The sequence below is a fragment of the Halichoeres trimaculatus genome, unplaced genomic scaffold (assembly GCF_033239565.1).
Source record: "Halichoeres trimaculatus isolate MK-OKI-2021-1 unplaced genomic scaffold, fHalTri1.1 fHalTri1_scaffold_21, whole genome shotgun sequence".
Taxonomy (NCBI): Eukaryota; Metazoa; Chordata; class Actinopteri; order Labriformes; family Labridae; genus Halichoeres; species Halichoeres trimaculatus.
Genome location: NW_027437199.1, coordinates 7,936,395 through 7,959,643, shown reverse-complemented (window position 1 = coordinate 7,959,643; position 23,249 = coordinate 7,936,395). Strand labels below are relative to the sequence as shown.

The 23,249-nt window shown below is 40.1% G+C and overlaps 1 protein-coding gene across 1 annotated transcript; it reads right to left on the bottom strand.

Annotated features, from left to right (window-relative positions):
* Positions 1–752: 752 nt before the first annotated feature.
* Positions 753–23,050, bottom strand: sult4a1 (sulfotransferase family 4A, member 1). The gene is made up of 7 exons (XM_074698581.1): positions 22,700–23,050; positions 15,497–15,627; positions 12,881–12,961; positions 12,654–12,780; positions 12,465–12,559; positions 8,567–8,705; positions 753–3,725 (listed from the first exon to the last, which is right to left on the bottom strand). Exons 1-7 carry the CDS (start codon positions 22,866–22,868, stop codon positions 3,613–3,615), a joined length of 855 nt encoding a protein of 284 aa, XP_074554682.1. The 5' UTR covers positions 22,869–23,050; the 3' UTR covers positions 753–3,612.
* Between the last annotated feature and the right edge of the window lie 199 nt (positions 23,051–23,249).

Sequence of the window (23,249 nt, the reverse complement as noted above, 5' to 3'; positions counted from 1 at the left end):
CGTTTTCAACCTCAAAACAGATTTTCAATGAAGTAAGATGCTCTACATAAAAATAAACATAAGTGGTTTTTTGTTTTGTTTTGTTTTTTTTTTTTTTTTTTTTTTTTTTTTTTATTAAACAGTTAATTTTAGCCAGTTTTATAAAGTTACCAGGTCATTTGCTTATTTTTTTTAGGAAGTTAAATCTTTAACTGTGAGTTTAAAGAGGGGGTAGTCTGCTGAAGATTGACCGAGACTTCCTGAAATAATTAAATCACCAAGGAGCTCTGTTAATGGCATATTTGAAGGGCGGGGGGCCTCAAACACTAAGGTTTGCCTATGAATCTACACCTGACAGGCCTCCAGAAGGCTGGCCAATCGGAGGGAAGGGGGTTTGTGGAGTGGGGAGCCTTAAAGAGACAGTAAGAGTAGTGTAGAGTAGCAGTACGATAATTACGGAGCTTTTTTGAGCTGTAAATCATGTACAACTACTTTAAGGACACCAAATTTGATTTAAAAAAAAAAAAAAAAAAACTCCCTCTTTAATCTTCTTTGTCAGACGCAAGGCAATTTTTTGAGCAGTGGTGTACTCAAATACCCAGAAGAAAATGCTTAAAACACAGCATTGAACCTTTTAGTGTTAAAACCTCTTAGCATGACTTTGCAGCTTTTCTTCTTTTGCTTGAAACATCATTCTCTCTAAGTGTAGAAACAAACTCCTAAAAAGCCGTTTGATGCCGAAAAGTTCAAATAAAGACCACAGAAACATTAGGTATTGCCTGAAGACACGACTTTATTAATAAACCAGCAAGCAAAGCATGTAAAACCAACACAGGATGCCCAGGAAACAGAGGCAGGCATGTATAAAACACAAACAAGTGGGGATGGACGGGGAAGCCTTACCAACGGCTGTAAACAGTGACGCAGAAAAAAACAGAGAGAACAATGAGGAGAAAGAAAGAGAGGCCGTTAAAGAGGCGCTGTGACGAGTGCTGTCGTTTACATCCACACAATAAAGACATTCACGAGTGTCTGAAGAGCGCATGGACCGGTCTGCTGGACCAGGAGGAGGGCTGTTAGTGTGTGATGGTCTGAGAGCAGACTCTGCTGCTGTGGTGACGTTACGGTGTCAAGAGAAGCTGAAGAGTGAACGCTCGTTGTGTTCTTATACTGCTGCCGTCCAAAATACACAACATTTCTCAGGTCAAGGACACCAGTCGGACATAGTTTCCTTACCGATTGTGTTTGAGAAGTGGACGTAGCCTCTTGGTTTCAATGTGGAGGCTGTGTACAAGTGTGTACAACTTGCATTCTTCAGTATGGCCAGCAGGGGGAGTTTGATTGAATTGAAGCAGATGAGCAAACAAGCCAACCTCTCAGTGGATTTATTCCCTCAGTAAACATTTTCCCTATGAGTTTATGTCGTCAGTTTCCAGTTTCAAGTCCATAATGGAGTGGGATGTTCATTAAGTAAATAATGCTCCCATTTGGAGCCAAACGGACCAGAAAGCAGGGTGTTATCAAGGGTGGGGCTTCCTTTGATTGATAAGTTGTCACTGTATCCACCTAAAACCTGCTGTGTTCAGGGTTGAAAGACTTTCTGAGAAGTCTGAGATGTTTTGTTCTGAGCCTCTTTACAGAGCCTGGCAGGCCACACAGTTTTAAAACTCACACCCTGGTCACATTCTGTGCTGCCAAAAAGCAGTGTGCAAAATGACACCTAAGTGATATGTAGCTGTTGTTTATCTGATATCTGATCAGTTAAACTCTGAATGATGAATTAGAGACAGTGAGAACTTGATTTATCAGGAGGGAAATGTTGTTGTGAGCAGCTGTGGGAACACCATTGTCTGGATTAATTTTGTCTAATTTTGTAGCTTCTCCATGATGCTTATTGGCTTTAAACAAGTACAAACAAAACTTTATTAGCTATATATTTGACTTTCAGTGAGAATTGAAGGTCCCTAAAATTTTAAAAAAGGTTCCTTTAACTTTGGCATTCTTTAAAGTGGACTCTTAAATTATATTATATTAAATTATATATATTATATTATTATTATTATTATTATTATTATTATTAATGATTTTTTTTTCCTTTGTACAGTTTTCCAAATACTGCAAAGCCAAAAGTAACATCGAAGCAATCGTTGATGTAATTTGTGCTAGAAACATCTTCTTAGACTTATTATCATTAAGGGCCTCCTTTCCCTGACAAGTCCAAAAGAAATATCTGATTTTAAGATATTAAAGAAAAAAAGTGTAAAACGAGTAAATTTTCTTTTCAAACCCTACAAGCAATTTAGGCATCTTTTTTATTTCTAATATCCAGAAATAAGACATTTTTCTGGACTTTTCAGATGAATGTAGCTCAAATTTAATCTAATAAGATGTTTTGAATAGAAATAAGACATAAACACTCACCTAGATTTTTTTTAGTGTGTGTAGGTAACATTGCTTGAACATAGCAACCAATAGAGCCAAAGGAGTCAGACTATAATGTTTTGCCATCAATTTGTCAATGAATGTGTCTGCTCAGGATTTTAAGCAGAAATTACAATTTTCAACTTGACTTCAATCTGTGAAAAAAAAATCGTTTTTGTATACCTTTCCAACTTTCCTTCACAGATTTCTGCTTCTACATGTACATATAGGTATTTAAATGTTTGTTTTCTACTTCACTTAGATATATCACTATTCCTGAAAATCACATCTGATATAAATTTGCATTTTTCTCTTGCAAAACAAAAAATGGTTCTCTTATTGTGAATTACATTCAGAAAGGCCCTACATGTTTGTCTACATGGAAAAAGTGGGTTTTAAATTTAAATTTAAATTAGTCAATGTGTTGTATAATATGTCTGTTTATGGCCACACTGCTTCTGTAATCATGCAGCAGCTGCTCATCTTTACCACTAGAGGGCAGTTTACCTGTACTAGAAATACAGAGCCACAGTATTTGGAGCCACCAACATAACCATCAAGTTTTTACTTAAGAAAGCAGCTTTAACGTCAAAGGACAGTTAAATCCTACCTCTACCAATAGTTATTGTTTTGACTAGTGGTGTAGAATGGAAATAAATGTTTAAAAGGTGAATGAAAGATCTTTGTCCCTCTGTTAACCCTGACGTAGACCTTCTGCACCTCCTCTCTTTCCCTGTATCCTAACACACTCAAACATCCATACACACATGTAAAAATGCTCACACACGGATGTCCAATGACAGTCAGCGATGAATGCTAAAAGCCAGCAGCACTTAGTGCAAATAAGACCCTCAAACACAAAACAATAGTAGGTGCTAATTTAAGCGCTAAACTTTTCTCTACAGGTTTGGCTTCACTTCACCTGATTTTCTGTAGAGGTAGGGGGTTGAGGGAGGTTTGGTTTCACTATCGATTGAAAGATTTTGAAGATTTTCTGATAAATCTGGGTTCATTCTGACCGTTCCACAGAGGCTGGGATTTCACTGACTTGTGATGTAAAGCACAAAGCATTCTGGGAGAAGTCTTGAGGTGTTGTCTCCTGTCTTTGTGGAGGTGCAGGAGAGTGAGTTTGTGTGAAGTTGTTGACTGTACTGAAGGACTGAGGAGGAGATATGTGGCAGGAGATGTCAGGGGAGGAGGGGGCGGGGCTCCTCACAGGAAGAAGTCAAAGGTCAGGTCGGACTTTCCCATCTTCTGTCTGTACACAGTGTCAAACTTGTCGTTCATGGAGACTGTGAAGACGTCTTTCCACAGACCCACACGACCTGCAGACACAGAGAGGAGGGAAGAAAAGCTCAGTTAACTCTTTTTGCTGCTATGGGGTCCCATTAAAGGAGCTCTTAACGGCATCATGATATTGATAACTGAAAGACACACACTCGTTATACAAGTTGAGTTCATTCAAAAACACAGGAAATAAAGGTCCTGCTGGTATTTCAGCATTTAAGATATGTGTATTTCCCAAAATGCATTCTCTAATGTTCAAACTTGTGCTCTTTAATGTGAAATGTTAGTAAATCCTGGTTAGCTAATTCCTGCCAGTCATTTACCAATCAGAGCAAACGTAACCTCACTCTTCATTTTATTGATAGACTCTCAAGTTTGAACAGACCACTGCAGAATAACTGCTGACTGTGGGTTGGAATCAAAGTTAGCACAAACAGCTCAGCCCGTGTGTTAGCACTTAGCTTGTGTTTGAGTCTTTACCTCATGTTTTAGCATTTAGCTCATGTTTTAGTTATTAGCTCATGTTTTAGCCTTTAGCCCATGCTCTATCACTTTCCCATTTAGCTTTCCTTTCCATTCCTCTTCTATTTTCAGTTTGACAGTGAAGCTCTTGTGTCCACTATCACTACAAAATTAAGCCAAGAAATCATTTTCAGCTGAGAAAAACATGGATCTTTCTTCTCACTGGCCACGTATACATGAACCCAAATATTCCGCTTGCATTTGGTTTATTTGCTCAAACGGAAAGAATTTAACCTTTGTAAACACCTTATTCGGAAAGAAAAGTGCCAATCCCAATGGACATTTAATCGGTTTCACAGGGGTGGAATATTCCTTTCCCCAAACCGATTGAGGTATCATGTATCCACTCAAATGGAAAGTTGTCAGGGTGCGTTCTTTTAGCGCATGCTCAGATATGGCGTAAGACGGAACTAGACACGTTCCTCACTTTTAAAAATAGCGGCGAGCAGTCAGCACTGGACTGCTGCCGAAAGTTTGTTTTTGATTTAAACTATGAAAGAATTGAACTTAATTCCAAGACAGAACGGACGAAAAACTCACAAAAAAAAACCTGTCGTCCTTCATCTTTGATAAATCACGTGATGTTTACGTTTTTCTGCGCATGCCCTATCGACTATTCTGTTTGATTATAGCGGCGCATGTAGATCAGAGATTGGAATATTCCTTTCCATGTATACTATTGTTTTCAGAAAAGTCATTCAGAAAGATTCCATTTGGAAAGACGAAAAACTCCTCATGTAACCGTGGCTACTGCTTAACTTTGTCAGCCAGCATGGTGTTGTCATGGAGACTTCAACGTGCCGTAAATCAGTCCTGTCCTGTCTGGGAAGCTAAGAAGTAGCATTTAGGAATAACCAATTTTGGTGCTGATAACTTCATTTTAAAGTGTGGATTAGAAGTGAGGTTTGTTTGTTTTTTCAACTATTTAGTTGATTTTATTTGTTTTCTATATGTGTATAATTACATTGTAAAATTAAATTTTTTCCTAGATCTTAAATATTTTTTTTGTGTATGATGTTCCCTCTGAATGGACAAAGTGTTTGTTCTGTATATTTGTAATAAAGTTGAAAAAAAGAAATTTAGTGCCTTGAGCGTCCACTTAAGACTGTCTCCAGAAGCTCCGGATCTCCATTTTGGCTCATTATTGCTTCTCAGTTTAACAGCATGTTTACAGCCTGCTAAGTTATGTCATAATGAGGCGTAATTAGCTGATTTGGCGGACAAGAATACAGGTTAAGGTTTGTACTCTTAGCAGACTTTGACTTGTTTGTTTTGAAGAAAAGGGGGGCATACCATATTTGTCAAAATGCTTGAATTAATTTCCAGTCAATTACCAGTAATTGAGTTTTACCATTCATTCTGTTTTAAATTCTTCTTCAAGTTTTCCGACTATTTCTGTGACTCTCCTCAGAGGTTATGACTCTGTGTTGGCTGTGTGGTAAAACCCAATAAGTATTGATGTGATTGATTCTGCAGGATGTTGTTTTTCTGCTCTGCAAACACCTGATTTATCTGACAGATTGGAGCTGCAGGCTGAATGCAGCAGTGACTCACCTGCAGCGCTGAGTGTGAGTCAGAGACTGATCTGAGATCTGAGTCACATCAGACCGACAATCAGCTGCGTGTTTAGCCTAAAGCAGGCCAGACATCAGACTCCCATGCACTAAAAGGAAAAGAAACGATGGAGAACAGAGACAACAGGAACAAAAAGCAAACATGTAAATTAAAACAGGAAGGGCAACGTAAAGTACACTCAATGATTAAAACACATGAGGAAACGTCAAAGACACATAAAACTTAAAAAAGGCCAAAGAAAACTGGACTCCGGATGGACATGCAGGTAAAATCAGACTGTACAGAAAATCTAACCATGGAATGAAATCTGTAGATGTAGCATGTGTCCACAGGGTGGTGCTGTGTCCACCTTGAAGAGGTGAGAGAACAATCAGGTTCCCTTCCACCTTATCGTCATAAATAATGGTGGGATACATCAAAATAAAACATCAACAAAATCTGTTCTGCTAAGAAAACAAGAATTCAGTTACTATGTTTAGACTCAGTCTACTAATTTATTATTCATTCCTTATGGCACTGAGTCAGATATCGATTCCTTTGTCCTTAAGTTTAATACCATAGTCTTAATTAACAGCAGGTCTAAAGACTGTGATGAGGAGCCTGTAAAGTGTTGTCTGGTAATGTAGTGTGAAGGTTAAATGCTCAAACAGGGTCTTGTAGATAATTCTCCTCCTCACAGGCCTCTGAGGTAAAAGGAGGAAAAGTCTGGTTATGCTGACGTGAGGGCTCCTGATCAAAACAACCCCACTGAGGCGACGCATTACGTGTTTTGTTTGTTGATTTTCCGTATAAGGTCTCGGTTACGTCATGACACGAGAGTAGAGGGTAAACCAGGTCTGTGTGTTTTCAGAAACTGTTTTCATTGAGCTGGATCACATGGCGGTGTTTGTAGTTGTGGCTTTAAATCACTTTTTTTCAAAATGAAACAATTAAACTTATTTGACTCCCAACTTTACGGTTTGACAGTTTCTAGCAACCATCGGTTTAACCTTATAAGACCATGCAGAAGTAGTCCACTGGAGGCTGAATGCAGAAACTTTGGAAACCACACACACATCACACCAACAAAAATACAGCAAAAACAAACATATTTACAGCAATGAAAAAAAGAAACGTGGACAAAATATTGTTTGACGGTGGCCTTTTGAGAAAAAAAGCCACTGTGACCCATGTAAAGTATGACCCTCCATTTGTCCATTTTTCCGACTAAAACATATAAATCATTTAACCCAACAACCAGGTTTCTAGTTGATGCATTTTACACGACCACTTATGAAATACAAAAACTAGAAAAGCACTCAGAGAGCAAAGACCTCCGCCAAGCAAATTGTGATTGTCACGCAACACTTTAGTCCCACTTAAATGTTATACTCCCTTTTAGCAGACTGTCTGCTACAATTTGGTGTAAGTTGCTGGTTTGTACGATAATTTGTTTCTGACTTTTCATATTCTGGATCTTAGTATCCAGAATATTGCCAGGATCTGGATTGTACTTTTACATCTGTCAGAAATTACGGTGACCTTGTCTTGTATTGTTTTTTAAAAAAATCCTGGATCCAGACGATGATCCAGATCACCTCCAAAATTTAAACACTTCTTCCTTATCTCATTTCGAACATTTCCTGAAAATTTTATCAAGATCCGTTTCTTGTTTTCTGAGTTATGTTGTTCACAGACAAACAAACTCTACCAAAACATAACCTCCTTAGCAGAGGTAACAAGTAGGTTACTAGTTAGTCTATTTCAAGCCACTGTAGAAACAAGATGGCAGCCTCCATAAAGGAGAGCCTGGTTTGATGTAGATATAAAAGGACTAATCTAAGTTTACAAAAACAGAATGAGTGTTATACTAAGGTGGTGCTACACGCTGAAGAGTTTTATTCATTAGAGGTTTTCTGACTTTGATTAATGCTATTTTAAGTCAGTCCCCTTTGAAATGAAGGAACTCTTTGATCAAGCAATTGTTGATTTTTTTTTTTACTTTTTAGAGTGTCAATTCAGTCAGCATCATATCTATTAAGACTGTTAAGACTTAAGAAACTAAATAAGTCATCTTTTAGCTCAGAAATACTACTCAGTGAGAAGTTTTCCAGAGATTTTGAAAAGAAAAGTGAAAGGACGTCAAACACTGGATGAAAAGTTAAAGTTTTTGAATTTCTACTAAAATAAGTTTGAACACACTTAAGTCACCACTATTTTCAACTGTAGTTCAGCGCTAGTTCAACTCAGTCCAGTTTATGCTCACTGAGCTACTATTATTAATTTAAAGTTTGGAAGACAAAGGATTTGTTAAATTAGAGTTTTTCTCGTTGGATCTGTCTTTATCTCTGAAATAGAGTGAGCTTTAACTCTAGCACTACTGAGACAGTTGATAAGTTAAAGTCAGGTCAGTGATGTCATGTTTTTCATTGCTTTGTGCAACAGAAGACACGGTACATTAACAACCACCTTTAAACAGAATGAGTCCTTTGATGTGAGTTGTGACAGGCTTTCACGCGTCTTAAATCAATTTTTTATCTAAAAGGGGAAAAATGGGGAAAAGTAAGTGAGGTCATAGGATTCATACTTAGAAATCGTGGAGTAAAAGAAAAACACGTCAGATGTAGTGTCAGGCTGTGAAATGCATGTGATGCTTCAGAGGTTTGACTCCACGTGTCTGATTCAGCTTCAACCAAAGGCCTCTCATGGCGACCTCAGGAGGCCTCAAAGTCAGAAATCTGCCTCTTCAGCAGACCAGAGGAGCAGGCTTTCCTCTCCTCTCCTCTCCTCCTCTCCCACTCACCCCTACAGATGGACAGCGCCTCCGAGTTCCCGCACTGCTCGATGAGCTGGTTGCAGCTCTCCACCATGCTCTCCAGCTGAGACTTGTCGCAGGAGACACCCAGGAACCGAGCTAACTGCTCCACCAGATTCCCTGGATCCTGCAGAGGGGAAGGACAGAAGCAAGGGGTGAGCTTGAACGCAAATAGATCAGAGAAACTGCCTCCCTCTTGAGTTCTTAAATGACACCAAGGCGCTGGTTCTGCTTCCCTAAACAGCATCCACCCACGGCTGCGGAGAACACACTGTTCTGAGCTTACACAATCTGGTGCAAAGGTGAAACGCTGACAGCAGTAGGAACATGAACATGATGTACAGCTCTGTGTACACATACATCATCCATAGGGGCAGTTAAACATATAGGCTATCGGTTTACAGTGAGGTGTGTTTGCTTTGGGTGTCTGTGTGTGTTCAAAGCAGACTTAGTTTGAGATTACTGACCCACTAATGATAGAAAACTCTCTTGCATCATAACACAGAGTCCTTCGAGCAGCAGTGTCAGGTTACACATACAGGGCATGGTTTTCATTGTGGCCTTATGGAAATTTAGCTGAGATGCTAACAGTAACAGCATCATACTTCTGTTTTGGTGTTTAAGTGTTGACAATATTAACACACAAAAATCCACTCAGCACTAAACACAAAGTAGAAAAAGTCTGAAATGATCATGATTTGGCACTTTGATGTTAGCTGTCCCGAGGGAAAAGCATTTTTTCAGCTCCGCCTGTCTCCAGACTTAAGTGTCTCATACAATCAGCACATATTTCTTGGTAGCGATCTTAACTTCTCCGTAACTCCACCAACACTATGCATCAACAACTGCCCTTGGTGACATTTAGAGAAAAGTGTGAAAGCAACACCGACATGTTATGACCTTGTAAAATCAGTGCAACTAAACAGATGATTTGCCATCATCCAGCAGGCATGAAACAAAGACAGTTTTTCATTCTAACATAGTTGGATAGAAGTGTCATCCACTGGGACTACTCTGTGAACACTTACTGACTTCAATATGGCTATTAGTGCTGAGCGATTATGGGAAAAATAAGAATCCCGATTATTTTAAGTGATATTGAAATCACGATTAATATACACAATTATTCATTTATTCAAACATTTCAGTACTGATTTAAACACAACTTTAAAGAACCAGCAAGTGGCACATACAGTATTATTGATACACATAAGTCACACACACTTGATGTGGCTGCACGTGGAACACAAAAGAGCTATGAAGCACAGGAACTTGCATACATTTACACTGTGTGGCATATTAATTGTTTTTCTTCGATTATATTGTTTTTATGATTGTCAGATGGCAAAATTGAAATCACGGTTAAAATCTGATTAATTGTCCAGCCCTAATGGCTATTAGAGCCAATGGTTCCCAAAGTAGGGGTCAGGACCCCTGGGGGTTGCGAAATGCCTGACCAAAAAACAAAACTATTTCCGACAGCATTTTCCGCTCATTAAGTACAAACTAAAATAGGGGTTACTTTTTTCAATAAAACCAAGGAAATTTTCTTTGGTGTTACAAGACCCCTAAAGTAACTGAGCCAGGACAAGGGCCGTGTCAGAAATACAGCAATATGGGCAAATATTGTTAGCCTTATAGCATAACTGCTGTAGTCATATTTCAAAGTTTTCAGAAAAGATGAAAAAGCACATTTTTAGTGATTGTTTATAATTTTTTTACTATTTATATTATGTTTATATAATCTATACTATCATCATTGACATATTTATTTCATTTGAATTTCTTTGACTTGGGTAATTTATGTTATTAGGCTAACAGTATTCCAATGTTTGGCTAAAAGATGCATCTTAGGCTTTTTGTTAGTTTTTTGTTGTTGTTGTCTGTATGTTTTGACTGTTTTGGATTAGCCTTATAATATATTCCCCAAGCAGCAACCACAGGGCTAAAAATCCAAAACCCACGTGAAAGTGCTTAAACCACAGTTCTTCAAGAGTCCACTTGATGCCGGCTGAAGAAACACTAAAAATCACGTACACACCAACCAAACAAAAAAGTTGTTTTTTACAGTTGGAAAAAACATGTCTATAGCCTGGTTTTAAAATAATATTTTATAATCTCCATAGCTGAATTTCTTATTTTTTTATTCTTTTTTTTTTTTTTTTTACCTTTTACACTTACAGGTTTTGTCCATATAAGGGCATGACTGGCTTGACTCACCTCTTCCTAACTTGATCAATGCTCAGTTGAGTTCAACTATTCTACAGTGGCCTCATTCGACGTTGGGCTTTAAAACTCTGTATCAGAAACAGATGGGTGATGTCACTCAGACTTCATCCATACATTACACAGGCTACGGTTTTACTGCAACAGGGGTTCATGTGTCTCTGGCACCACTATTTCTGGGGAAAGGTTTGGAAACTACTTATCTGCCCTAAGTATTTTCCATCGCTTTGACATTTGCCATCACAACATTTTTGTTGCAGATTTTCAGATATGTAATCCCTCATGAGAATCCGCCTCAAGACACTTCATACCAGCGTAGAGAAAATATTAGGAATCTTAAATACTTCTCCAATGAGATACAACAGAGAGTTACTTCTTTTTTGTTGTTGCTGTTTTTACACACTGGTCTATGTAAGTGATCTTAATGTTTGGACTCATTGCATCTTCTCCCGCCAGTTCTAGGAAAGCTTTTCAAAGGAAAGCCTCGAGTCTTGCCTCATAAACGTGATAAGAGCAGATACTGTAAAAAGGGACCTTTGACAAAGCAAAGGGCAGATATTGATTTGGCATGTTATGTCCTCTTTTTTTTCTGCGAATGGAGGGTTTTGCACAAGAATGTTCTGTGCATGAAGGGTAAGTGTGTGTGCCACGTTGTGCGTACCGTGACAAAGTGAGGGGGAAGAGGTTACTGTAGTGGAAAGTGACAGGGAAGTGAAGCTTCAAGATTTGACTCGTCCCAACAAGAATTAAAATGATCCTGAAGAAACTGATCTGATCTATTTTCTTTGTTTCAACTTTGCACAGTTGCATTAGTTATGAAAAAGTAGGTTGTCTTGTTGATGAATGAGAGACAGAGAAAGATGAAGGATCTGACGCTCTACAAACACTCTGACTGCACTACATACCAAGATGACACCCTTTGTAGGCCAGCCCATCCATCTCCCTTCACTTCTGCACAAGTAGGTCAGGAGTCTAGACAGTCCTAGTGTGAGCATTAACTTGACATACATTGTTACAGGGGTCGTCTGATGTTCTGTTTGTGTGAATCTTAAGCTGCCCTCAAATTTAGGACCTCCAATGATCAGGGGGGATTTGACCAGATTCAGGTCCAATTATCTGTTCTGGGTCAGTTCTACTAGTCTATTGCTATCAAACAGGTCAGAGCCTCCAGATCAGGAGTTGTAAATATTAAACATGAAGTGCAATCAAGTTTTGTTTCAGAGAAGTCTGTGTGCCACCAGTAGAAATGCAGCCGCTGTTGGGGGGTAAGTGATGACTTTTTCTACCAATCAACGGTCTGCAGTGTTGTCGCTCCACCTTTGAGAGCGGATCGGTTCAGTCTGGCACCCATACGAAAGGGTCCCAAAAGTGTGACGGCTCATCTCGGTTATTTGGGGATCTGTCCCGGGATAAGTCAGTGGAAATGCAACAAAATGCACGCTGTACCAAGACGAACCGAACCAGTCTGCTTGGTGAAAACACGACTTGAGAGACCACACACTCAAGTAAGTCACCAGGTTTATGATCCACCCATCATCCATGACAGCGACCTTGTTTCCCTCAATGAACAACAACCTAATGATTGAGCTTCCTGACTCTGACCCTCTGCTATGATTAGAGCAGGCAGGAAAGGTTTTGAAAATCTCGAGGTTGACGTTACCTTGTACATGTCTTCATATTTCAAGAAGAGGACGTTTGAGTCCATACGATGCTCCCAAAATTCCTGAACGTGATCAAACCAGGATCCGTATCCCACTAAAGTACAGAGAGATGGAGAAGATGGAGCATAAATTTAGAGACAATCACTCAGGGAAGGGGACATTGTTTCTTAAGTATGCATCACACTCACGCTTATCATTCATGAAACGACGGCAGAACTCCTGGAAGGTCCCGCGGTAGCTCATGGTCCTGAGAGAGCGGTGGAACTGGTAGTATGAGACCACCAGGTCCTTGGGGTTACGAGCCATGTAGATCACCTGGAGGAGAAAAAAATTGAGTGGTACTTGTGTTTTTTCACACATTCAAATCTGAAACAGTGATTGTTTCTGAGTGTGTGGTGCATTGTGGAGAACTGACCTTGGCCTCCCCATTGTGCATGGCTGTGGGGAGGAATCGGTATGGAAGATGGCTTTTGATCAGGCGAGGGGAAGTCAGCTCCTGTGGAAATAGGACACCAATCTGTTGCTTAGTGTTCTTCTGAGATAAAGACTTCATTTCCCATGAGCATTTGCACCCACTCTTGCCAAGGTTTGCATTTTTATTTAGGAAATGAAGGGCGATGGGATCGTCTTTCCAACTCTACTCTTTTACGTTCATGACAACTTTTCTTTGCTCACTTTTGTAAACAAAATGACATAATTTTTTGGTAGTTACTTAAAACATGACAAGCAAACTTTGTAAACTCATTGCTTACTGTAGGTTAGCACCAGGCTATATTTAGCACTACTCATAGCGTGTTGATACCGTTGTTAAGTATTTAGGACAAAAGATGAATAGATTGTACATAAATGGTGCTCAAGACCACTTCAACACTCTAACTCTCATAAAACTCACTTGTACAGTGTAATTGCTGAGCTATTTAGCTGTAAAAATGTTAACTAGTGCTGTGAAAGTTGGCTTTCAAGGCTTGGAGTGTACAATGTTTTCAGCACTAGGAGTTGTCCTGCTGCTCCTCTCTTATCTCACAATGTCTTATCTGTTGTCGTAGCACACACACTTACAAGTGGCCTGAGGCTCCATTTCTTGCAAAATGTGAGATACTTTCTCCCTCAAGGAACAGACACAGCCTGTAGAAAATTATACGAGGGGATTCCCGTGATGTATATGAAAAACATTTTATGAAACCAATGAAAGCAAAATGTTGTGAAATTGTAATTTTGCCTTGAAAATGTTAGGGCGTGTGGCTCATCCTCTAAGTGCCCCAAATGTAGATGTTATTCAACATAAAGCATTCTTGTAGGAAACAAAACATTTTCACTCCTTAATATTTGCTTTATTCGCATCCAGTTAAAGATTTCAAACTTGTTGCCACTTTAGGGTATTATCTGTCTGACTTTTTTCCAACTAGAACAGCTGAAGGTGTATTTCATCTCCTAGAAATCACATCAAAACCAACATTACAACATCTAGATTGGTCATTGTAGTAACTTTTTCTAGTGCTTTGGGCCTCCCTCATCAGGATGGGCCCCTAATTCCTCGGCCTTAATAATTCATCACTGAACTTTCTAATCTCTTGATTTTGGACTATTGAGGAAGAAGACACGAAGTCCAATCAGCCAAGGAGTTCTGTCAGCCTGAATCCAAAAAATTTATTCAGAACAAGCCATCTTGAACAAACTGAGCCCCCAAGGTCCTCTAAACCTCTAAAGACCTTTACGGACCATGAAAAATCCTCCACGGACCCTAAGAAAAACCTCCTACAAGCCCTAAGAAAAACCCCTCAAAGACCTCCTGAAAGACTGGAGCAGCTTCTTTTATATCCTGGTGTTGGGCTTTCCAGATGATCTGCAAGGTTTCTGCATGTCTTTGCAAGTAAATTCAAAGTCATACTAATTTTTTTTTTTAAAAGTGAGTTTTCCTAAGTTTGCCTCTCAATCCATCCTTCCTTTATCTGCTTAAGACAAAGTAGCAATGTCGTAGCATGTCTTCTGTTACGTGCTCAGAGATGAGATAACCCCTGGTGAAATCATCACAGAGAGACTTTGTGTGGAGTGACAGAAGATGTTACACAACCGTCTTCATCGGCTTCATTAATAATAAGTGACCTTTAAGTGTGGAAACAGTTTTACAGGAGAAGCTCTGATGTTCACCAGCTTTATGTTTTCCCTTCACATTATGAAAGATTGCGAGGAACTGAGTTACCGAACTTCCTGTTATTTTCAAGAAAGCAGCTAACTTTATCACTGCAATGTAAAACATTTAATCTGTTTTGGTATCAGTGATTAAAGTTTCAAAGAAAAACTATGTCACATACATCTCTTTGAGCAGCACGTAAAAACACTTTACTTTTTTTATTTATGCAGTTTTTCTTCTGCAGCAGCTTGAATGCTAAAGTTGTAAAAACCAGGACCAGGAGGTAACATCTGTTCCCCAACACCCAACATATCTGATAAAACATTATCAAAGCTGAAGACACTTAGCTATTTTTAAGTCAGTTCAATAATTCCATCACTAATTGTGGCAAGGTTCCTCTCTGTGTGACAAAATGTTTACTATACATTCCCACATACAGTAATGTTAGCATCCAGCCACTTCCAGTAGCTCACTCAGTAAGTGTTTTTGTCTTATTTCTGGTCAAAAAAAAGAGTCAAAGAGCTTGATAGAAGCTAATTTCAGATTTTTAGCTATAAAGTATGACATTATTTACAAGAATTGAGACAAAAATTCTTACTTTGTTTAGAGATTTGCAGTTTAGGAAGGTAGAAGGCCGAGGAAGGCTAAAGCTAACATTGCCTTTTAACAGTAACATTAGCAAGGAAGTGCATGTTGTTTTGACTTTAAATAACAATTCAGGTTGTTGCATGTGAAGCCTAAGATATAAGTTTGTAAGTATTATAAAAAAAGCTAACATGGAGGTTACCAAGTTTTGTATCAGTGATGTAGCTATTAGCATCCTGTCATGTGCTAAATCTGCTACACAAAGGCGTACCTGCTACAACACAGTGCTCACTGAAGCCCTGGAAGCTGTGTTACCTGAATGATGTCCAGGCCTGGCTGGGGGTACTCTAGGACGGGCAGCTGTTCATCAATGTTCATAAGTCCGATTTCATCTGGGTCTGCTCCCTGACTCACGAGATACACAATCTCCTGAAGTAGACTGGTGCCTATGAAGAGAAAGAAAAGACACAATACAACATTTCCTCTAAAACATTTCTGACCAGTGGTGTGCACAGGAGAGGGGCAGGGGTGCAGTTCCACCCTCTAGGGTCAATTGTTAAAAAAACACACACTAAAGTGCCCTCTTCATTGGAAAAAAAATTGCACACTTAAAAAATGCTATGAGGAGGACTCCCTCGCCACCTTGTGGCCCGGAGTCTTATGCACATTGTTGTAAATTACTTTAAACGAGTGTGTGTTTGTTTTTGAGTTAAATGCAGATCAGATCAAAACAAATTTCCTTTGTTCAAGACTTTTTACTGGATACATCACGCCACAGCAAGGTATTTATCAGTACAGTTACGTAGTTTTACGGTTTGAAACGTGAAATCAAGCTAACATTGTAGCAGCCAGCTACACGTTAGCCTGGTGCTCCGACATACCTGTATGCTAACATAACAACAAGCAAACACTGTCAGTTTGTAAGTAGTTTAGTAGCTGTTTATATTTAGCATAGCTGGCAGTCCAGTGCTCTAAGACCTGTCTGTAATGTGTAACGTTAGTAAATCCTGGTTAGCTATGTCCTGCCAGTCATCTACCAATCAGAGCTAACGTAACCTCACTCTTCATTTTATTGATAGACTCTCAAGTTTGAACAGACCACTGCAGAATAACTGCTGACTGTGGGTTGGAATGAACATTATCACTAACAGTTCAGCCCCTGTGTTATAAAGTGATACAGCCCAAGCTAAATGCTAATTAGCCTTTAGCTCAGGCTGTATCACCCTCCCTTTTAGCTTTCTTCTGCTCTTCTGTCCTTTTTCTGTCTGACAGTTAGACTCCTGTGTTCACCATCACTACAAAATTAGTCATGGAAATCATTTTCAGCAGAGAAAAACACAGATCTCTGTGTTTTGTCACTTCTCACTACTAAACTTCGTCAGCTAGCGTGGTGTTGTCATAGAGACCTCGATGTGCCGTAGATCAATACGGTCCTGGTCGACTCAAACTGGAAGCTAAGAAGTAGCAATTTAAAATATCCTGTAACCAGCAATATTGGCGCCGATAATTTCATTTTAAAGTGTGGATTACAATCAGGCGTATATCTAGAAGGGAGCCTTCAAGATCACTTTCAAACTCCTCACAGCCCCCTTTAAGTACCCTGAAAAACATGCAGCCTCTTCAGTGGTGAGAATGCACTCTAAGTGCCCTTTTTTCTCCTCGCCCTTGCCCTTCAGAAAGTCTGTGCACATTGCTGTTTTTAACCACATGATTTTCAAAGACAACTGCCAAATTTTGAGTCTGCTATTTTATTTTGATAGTCTGTTAATAATTTTTGTACTTCAGATAGGACATGAACAGTTGCTTGGTGTTCAGATTTTGCAATGTAACCTTTATCCCAACAGAATCTTTTCATAACAGTGTTTTTTGTTGCCATGCCAGTGTTCTCTGCGATGACTCACTGGTTCGCAGAAATAAGTGTATCGGTCAATTCTGACATCCCACACACTTCTCTGGCTGAAACAGGAGGCAGTTATTACAGCATGTGAAACATTGAGGACAATGTGGTCTCATCAAGCAGACAGTTAAAGGTGATGGATCAGAATCAAACCAGCGTCATTGTTGTTGTTTTGTAAGATTTCAGAGCATGACTGAAGTGACTTGCTCAGAGGGTAAATAGATGTGGATCTCTGAGGCCTCAGGCTGCCCACATAATCTCTGTGAAACCAAATGAACTGTGTGCGAGAAGCCCATCAGTTTCCCGACAAAGCTTTTGTCTGTTATTGGTGATGTGCTTTGAAAGGGTTCAGTTGTGTTCAGCGCTTGAAAAATATCAGCTGCGGCGCAAAAATTGAAGTAAATACCAAAAATATTCAGACCAAGAAAAAAGGATTATGACGGGACCGGGAATAAAAATGGCATGTCCCAAACGCCTCAGATATCAAAGAGCTTCAGTCAAATGGAGATGGACCACTCGCACGCCATGCAAATCTGTACATCCAATTCTGCTGATTGAGACTTACTTTTACATTATTTTCACTCTGGAATATTGGGTTGCAAGGTGGTGTTCAATTCCTGGTAGATTTCCAGAAGTTTCCCTGAAAATTTTGATGGGAATTTTCACTCTGGAATATTGGAAATTCAGGGTTTTGTTGCTGTCAACTGAAATGACTGAAAGTTGAATTTCCCCCCCAAAATCTTTTATTTTTCATTGTTTATGGTTTTTGTTGCACTGTGAAAGAAATCATCACAGATCTTCCGTTCAAAAACTGAGTGTCATTTATAAATGTAGTATCAGGCATTTTGCATGTATGTAACAGCTGGACTCAGTTACAGAAAATTTCTGAAAATTCATTTGTAATATCATTTAAAAATATTACATTAGACCTGTTCATTCATGTCTGCTCATAACAAACCATTTTTTTTTCTATGCCTGTGTATGACCAGGTTAATGCATTTCCCTTCATTTCCCGGTGATTCTTGTTAATTCCCATTAATTTCCCCCCCAAAAAAACATGGAATGTTTCCAATGGTTTCAGTGGTTTAACTTTCCGAACAGTTATGTAAAGAACATTTTGCAGAAGAACTTGGGGAACATCCAGTTTTCCGGATTTTATGGCTGCAGCAGCTCATTAGCAACGCTGATCACACTAGCTGTGTGGAAACTGGGCTGGATTTGCACCAGTTGTCTCATCTGTCCTAAACCAATGTCTTGCCATGTATTTCCTGTACAGTTATGCATCATTTTTTTAAAGCCATCCTGAGAGCTGATTTTGATTTTTTGACATTTAACAGAGACCAAATAAAAATAGCCTTAATCGATTCAGAAGAGGAATCATGCTCCAAACTTATTTCTATCCACATACTTCACACTTCACATCTCTGGACTTTTGCACCAATGATCTGTCGCCTGAGTAAAGCAACTGCAGGGTCATAAAACAAGCAAAAAAAACAAAGCAATACACAAACCAATAAATTGCTTATGACATTTTCTGTTAAAAAAAAAAAAAAAAAAGGCTGAAGTTTCGTCTTCCCTTTTTTTCCTGATGAGCACAATGCACAGCTTTGGGAGGATCCTCTGTCCTCTGCGTCAGTGAATCCAATTAATGCCCCCTGTGATTCATGTGCAGTGCAGAGGTCTGCAAGGAGGCATGATGGAGCGTCTGGCTGATGTCAAAACAGCCATAAAAGCACCGCCATCACTCTGCAGACCCCCACACTCACACCAAACTCCCTTTAGGTTTAAAAATATCTCACATGCTATTGGCCGACACAGTCACATGAGAGCCAATGGCATAACGGCTCTGCAGCACTGAAACCATGTGGCCTGCCATGTGCTTATCTCCCTCTGCACTTGAAACAGTATATATACCACATATACCACCACAGAGCAGCAGGACAGGTGCTCACAAAGTCTGCAGAACTTTCAGGAAAAGCAAACTTAATCATTTCTGTGGTATCTATATGATATTATAATAACAAAACATTTAAACCGTTTTGAGAGTTGTTTCTGTTTTCCTAACCCATACTAGTGATTTTAAAGCTCAAACAGCGAAGACAACTGTTTTTACCAGATGTCAAAAGTCAAAGTCTCAGTGCGACAAAGATCTTGTTTTTAGATTAAATCAGCTCTTCTGTGAACAGTAATGTAATGAATTCACTGTGATTAGTCGCGAGACTTTGGTTCCACTCTGCATGTTTTTTAACCCTAATGTTTGGTTTTAAGGACGGACACAGAAATGTCATTCCTGTAATTTAGTAACCATCCCACAACTTCCACTGTAAATGAACAATTAACCTGTTTGTGCTTCCCCTTGACGTCTCATCCAACCACATGAAATCTTTCACACACTCATCCTTAACCTTGGTTGATTATCTTGCCTGAGGTTACCTTCAAGTCTCACCACATGGATTTTTCAACAGCTCCTTATTCAGTGTCAACCTGATGCAGTGACTTTGTCCTCCCACAGAAGGCATCTGATTTTAAATTAATAATGAACCATGTTAGCATACACACACACACTCTCAGGGTGGAAGAGGAGGATGCAGCACAAATTGTTGCTAAGGGGGGTAAAACCTGAGCAGTGAGCTGCAGCACGGCCTGCTCTGTGTTGCATGTAACATGTTTGCCGCAGGATGATGCAGCAACACTGAAGAGCAAGGGACTCAGGCACCGTGAAAACCATTAAAGCGAGCTGTGCTATCAACACAGAACCACTGTTAGTAAGATGCAAAGTTGGTCAAACCACACACAGTGGTTTAATTCACCCCACTGACCAACATTAGGCCATCTTAAAAGACCCCTGAGGGGAAAAAAGAGCTCATGATGAAGATATCATGCTTCTGAGGAATAACTTCACAAAGTATGAGCAGAGGCTGAAGTCACTGGCAAATATTGAAGGTTTTATTAATCAGCTTTGCTAATTTTCTGTCCAGTGACGACCTTGGTGCATCCCAGCTGTCTTTACAAGCCGTATTGAAGACGCAAAACACACCATCTGTTTTGTGCAATCTCCAAAAACACTGCTGTCACCGTTTTAACTTCAGCTAATATCTTCTGAATGCAATCTAAGTAATCAACTCTTATACATTTTCCTCCACACTAACTTAAGTTTCTGATTTTCATGTCAGACTGCATCCAAAGGCAACGGTTTGATTAAAAAGTCTTGTCCGGAAGCCCCAAAGTGTTGGGCAAGTGGCTGCCGGTTGTAGCTCTCTCTTCTTTGTCCATTTCTTGTAATTTTTTTCATCTCTTTCTCGTCATCTTTGTATTTGGAGTGGATCATTGCTTTGTACAGCTCATTTGTTGATCATGGAAACCAAATTGGTTTGGCCTTCAGTGATATTTTTACTATTTTTGCTCCTTCTTTGTCTGGAGATCCTACATTTAATCATGGCCACATTATGTACATGTGAAATCAGCTGTTAGCAGCCTGTAGCATGTCAATGCTAACTGGTGCAAGGCCAGATGTTTTCCCACAAGGTGAGGAGAAGGAGGTGAGGACGACGTGCTGGTTCTCAGGTGTGAGCTAAGAAATGACGACATGGACCTGTACTCCCATCCATCATTATTGGGAACATAAGATCTATCTCCAATGAGATGGACAAGCTAGCCATGCTAACCCAGCAACAGAAGAGCTTCACCTGCTGTGAGCAGATAGGATCCAGGAGACAGAGACTGAACAGACTGCTGAAGAAGCTCAGTCCTGGACCCTGTGGAGGTGGAGGCTGGCTGACTGGAGAATGATCGGCAAGCTGTCAGCATCTGTTTTCTTATGGACCTTTTTGCACTTTCTATACACTTTCTTACTTTTGTTTTCTTGATTTCTGCAGTGACTTCTGAATTTTCCCTTCTGGGATAAATTAAGTATATTCTATTCTATTCTATGTTGGCTGTTGACGCTTTTATGATTGTTTTCAAAACTAAATACATGGGTAATAACTAGTGAAGAGACAGTAACAAGGCCAGACATTAAGAGAACCAGAGCCACTTATAGATCCATCGTGATTCATCTGCTGTCTATTTGAATCTACATCACTGATGTATCAGTGTTGTTGCTGAAGACAATGACAAGCAATGGGATGCATCTCATCTAGATGCAATGTCAAAGATCTGATTGCACTGATCTACATGAACAGTGAATGTAAAGTACAAACTGGTCAATGGTCTAATTTTAAAGTCATGATCTTGATTTGTCTTAGCATCTTCAGTCTAGCGAGCAGCAGAACAAGTACATCTGAATATAGTGGTGCTCCTGTTCCCTCCTCTTCCCCGTGCCCTCTTGGATGGCAAAACGCAATATGTGCCTTTTTTTTTATTTTCGCCCCTGCCCTCAAATAGTCAGTGCCACTGTCTGAACAGTAAACACTTTCTGTAAGCCATCAGGTTAAGTCTGTGATTATCACCTCATCAATATCCAGTCACTTCTCATGTTTATGGTCTTACAGTACGGTTGAGTGAGGTGTCTTTGTGACGTGGTAAAGATAGCAGATAGTGTTATGCAAGACCTTTGAAATAAGAACAACAAGTAGGAACTTGTCCTGGATATTGATTCGCATTGGCAGAGGTCAACAGCTCTAAATGTGAAAATGTAAACACAAAAACAATGTCGTCATATCAGCTACTTGATCCTCTGGGTCATGGAGAAAGCAGTTGATTGATTAGATGTGACAAACACCAAATGCGCAAGATGGCTCATTAATGCTTTTGCATGTTTGTTTATTTTTTTATTTTTTAATTATTGAAGCTGAATTATTATTTGTTTAGTCAATTGTGATAGAAATAGATGGAGCTGCATGTAAAGCATACACAGGCTATATTTAAGGGCACCTGTTAATATGATGCATATGGACTAACTATGAAACCTTATCATCACTTGTTTCCTTGTCTTGTTTTTCTTTAAATGATCACTTCCTGTGTGGTGTTCTGTGTCTTCTAGCTACTAATAACAGTACAATTGTCAGCAAAACAATAAATATAATTTCCCTGATGGTAGGTAAACCCCTCTCCCTCTGCGTGCACAGAGCTCCAGCTGCCCACCACCCAGGGTCACATGACCGGTCCCACCCAGCTCTCAGCAGGGCACCGTGCGCGGCAGACACCCTGCTGCAGCCGCGCTGCGCCACAGCACTCTGCAGGATGTAAACACCAACTTCATCTGCGTCTGAGAGCGCGTGTCATCGCTGTAAATAATGAAGGCCAGCCCAGACGTGACTGCACTTTACAGCCAGGCGTTCATCGATTTACTTCGACTCAATTAGTTGGCATCTGATTATGAAACAAATGATGCATTTGCAACCCGGATATAGGCCTGTAAATCCTAGTGTTGCTGCACAATGTGTCGTAAATAAACTGAGATATCAGATCTGCAGAGCACCTGTGCAAAAACTATTCATGAAGCATGGTGTATTGTTTACCTGAATGACAACCGAATGTTGGAAATCATCTCCCTCCGTGGTTTATGTCATAACACAAAACTTTAACTGCCCTGCAGTCACTGCTGCAGCAGAGATCAGATCCTAAAATAGAACCACACAGTGTCCAAGCTCCAGACAGTGACGCTGCACAGTCTTGCTTACCTGACTTTGGGTAGGTGACAATCCAAATGTCGCTACTTCTGAGGGAGAAGTTGGCGATCTCCTCCATCTTCCCTCTGCAGAAGGGCGGCAGCCGCACTCCATCAAACTCGAAGTATTTGCTCTCAAACTCAATCGGCGTGCTCGGCGTGTCTGCCTCGCTCTCCGCCATCCTCGAAACGAGCCGCCAGAGCAGGGACAAGAAAACGCGCACAGCCACGTGAACAGGGTGCACTCAGATTTTAATTAAAAACCACAGATGATGAGGAGGAGGATGGAGGTGAGGATGGGTTTGAGAGTCTGCTACCGATCGCGTCAGGATGCCGAGGCTCGCGGTGGATGCTGACTTGACCTACAGCCAATCAGGCTACAGAGAAGTGATGTAATGCGCGCGCCTGAGGCCCAGCATCAGGACCACGGCTGCCCCGAACTGAGGAGGCGCGCGGACGCAGAGGAAGGACGTTTCCCCACAGAAGTGTTAGCTGCTACCTGCTTTAATCCCCTGTTAAGGGCTTTAACTGATTATGAACGGACTGAATTGTACACTGATACC

Bases quoted from the DNA above. Each gene is read 5' to 3' on its own strand.
- sult4a1 (XM_074698581.1), bottom strand. From the start codon at position 22,868: ATGGCGGAGAGCGAGGCAGACACGCCGAGCACGCCGATTGAGTTTGAG. The intron at 12,781-12,880 runs GTCAGTTCTCCA...TTTCTCCTCCAG, and splicing joins TGCACAATGGGGAGGCCAAG to GTGATCTACATGGCTCGTAA. The intron at 3,726-8,566 runs GTGAGTGGGAGA...CTGTGTCTGCAG, and splicing joins GGCGCTGTCCATCTGTAGGG to GTCGTGTGGGTCTGTGGAAA.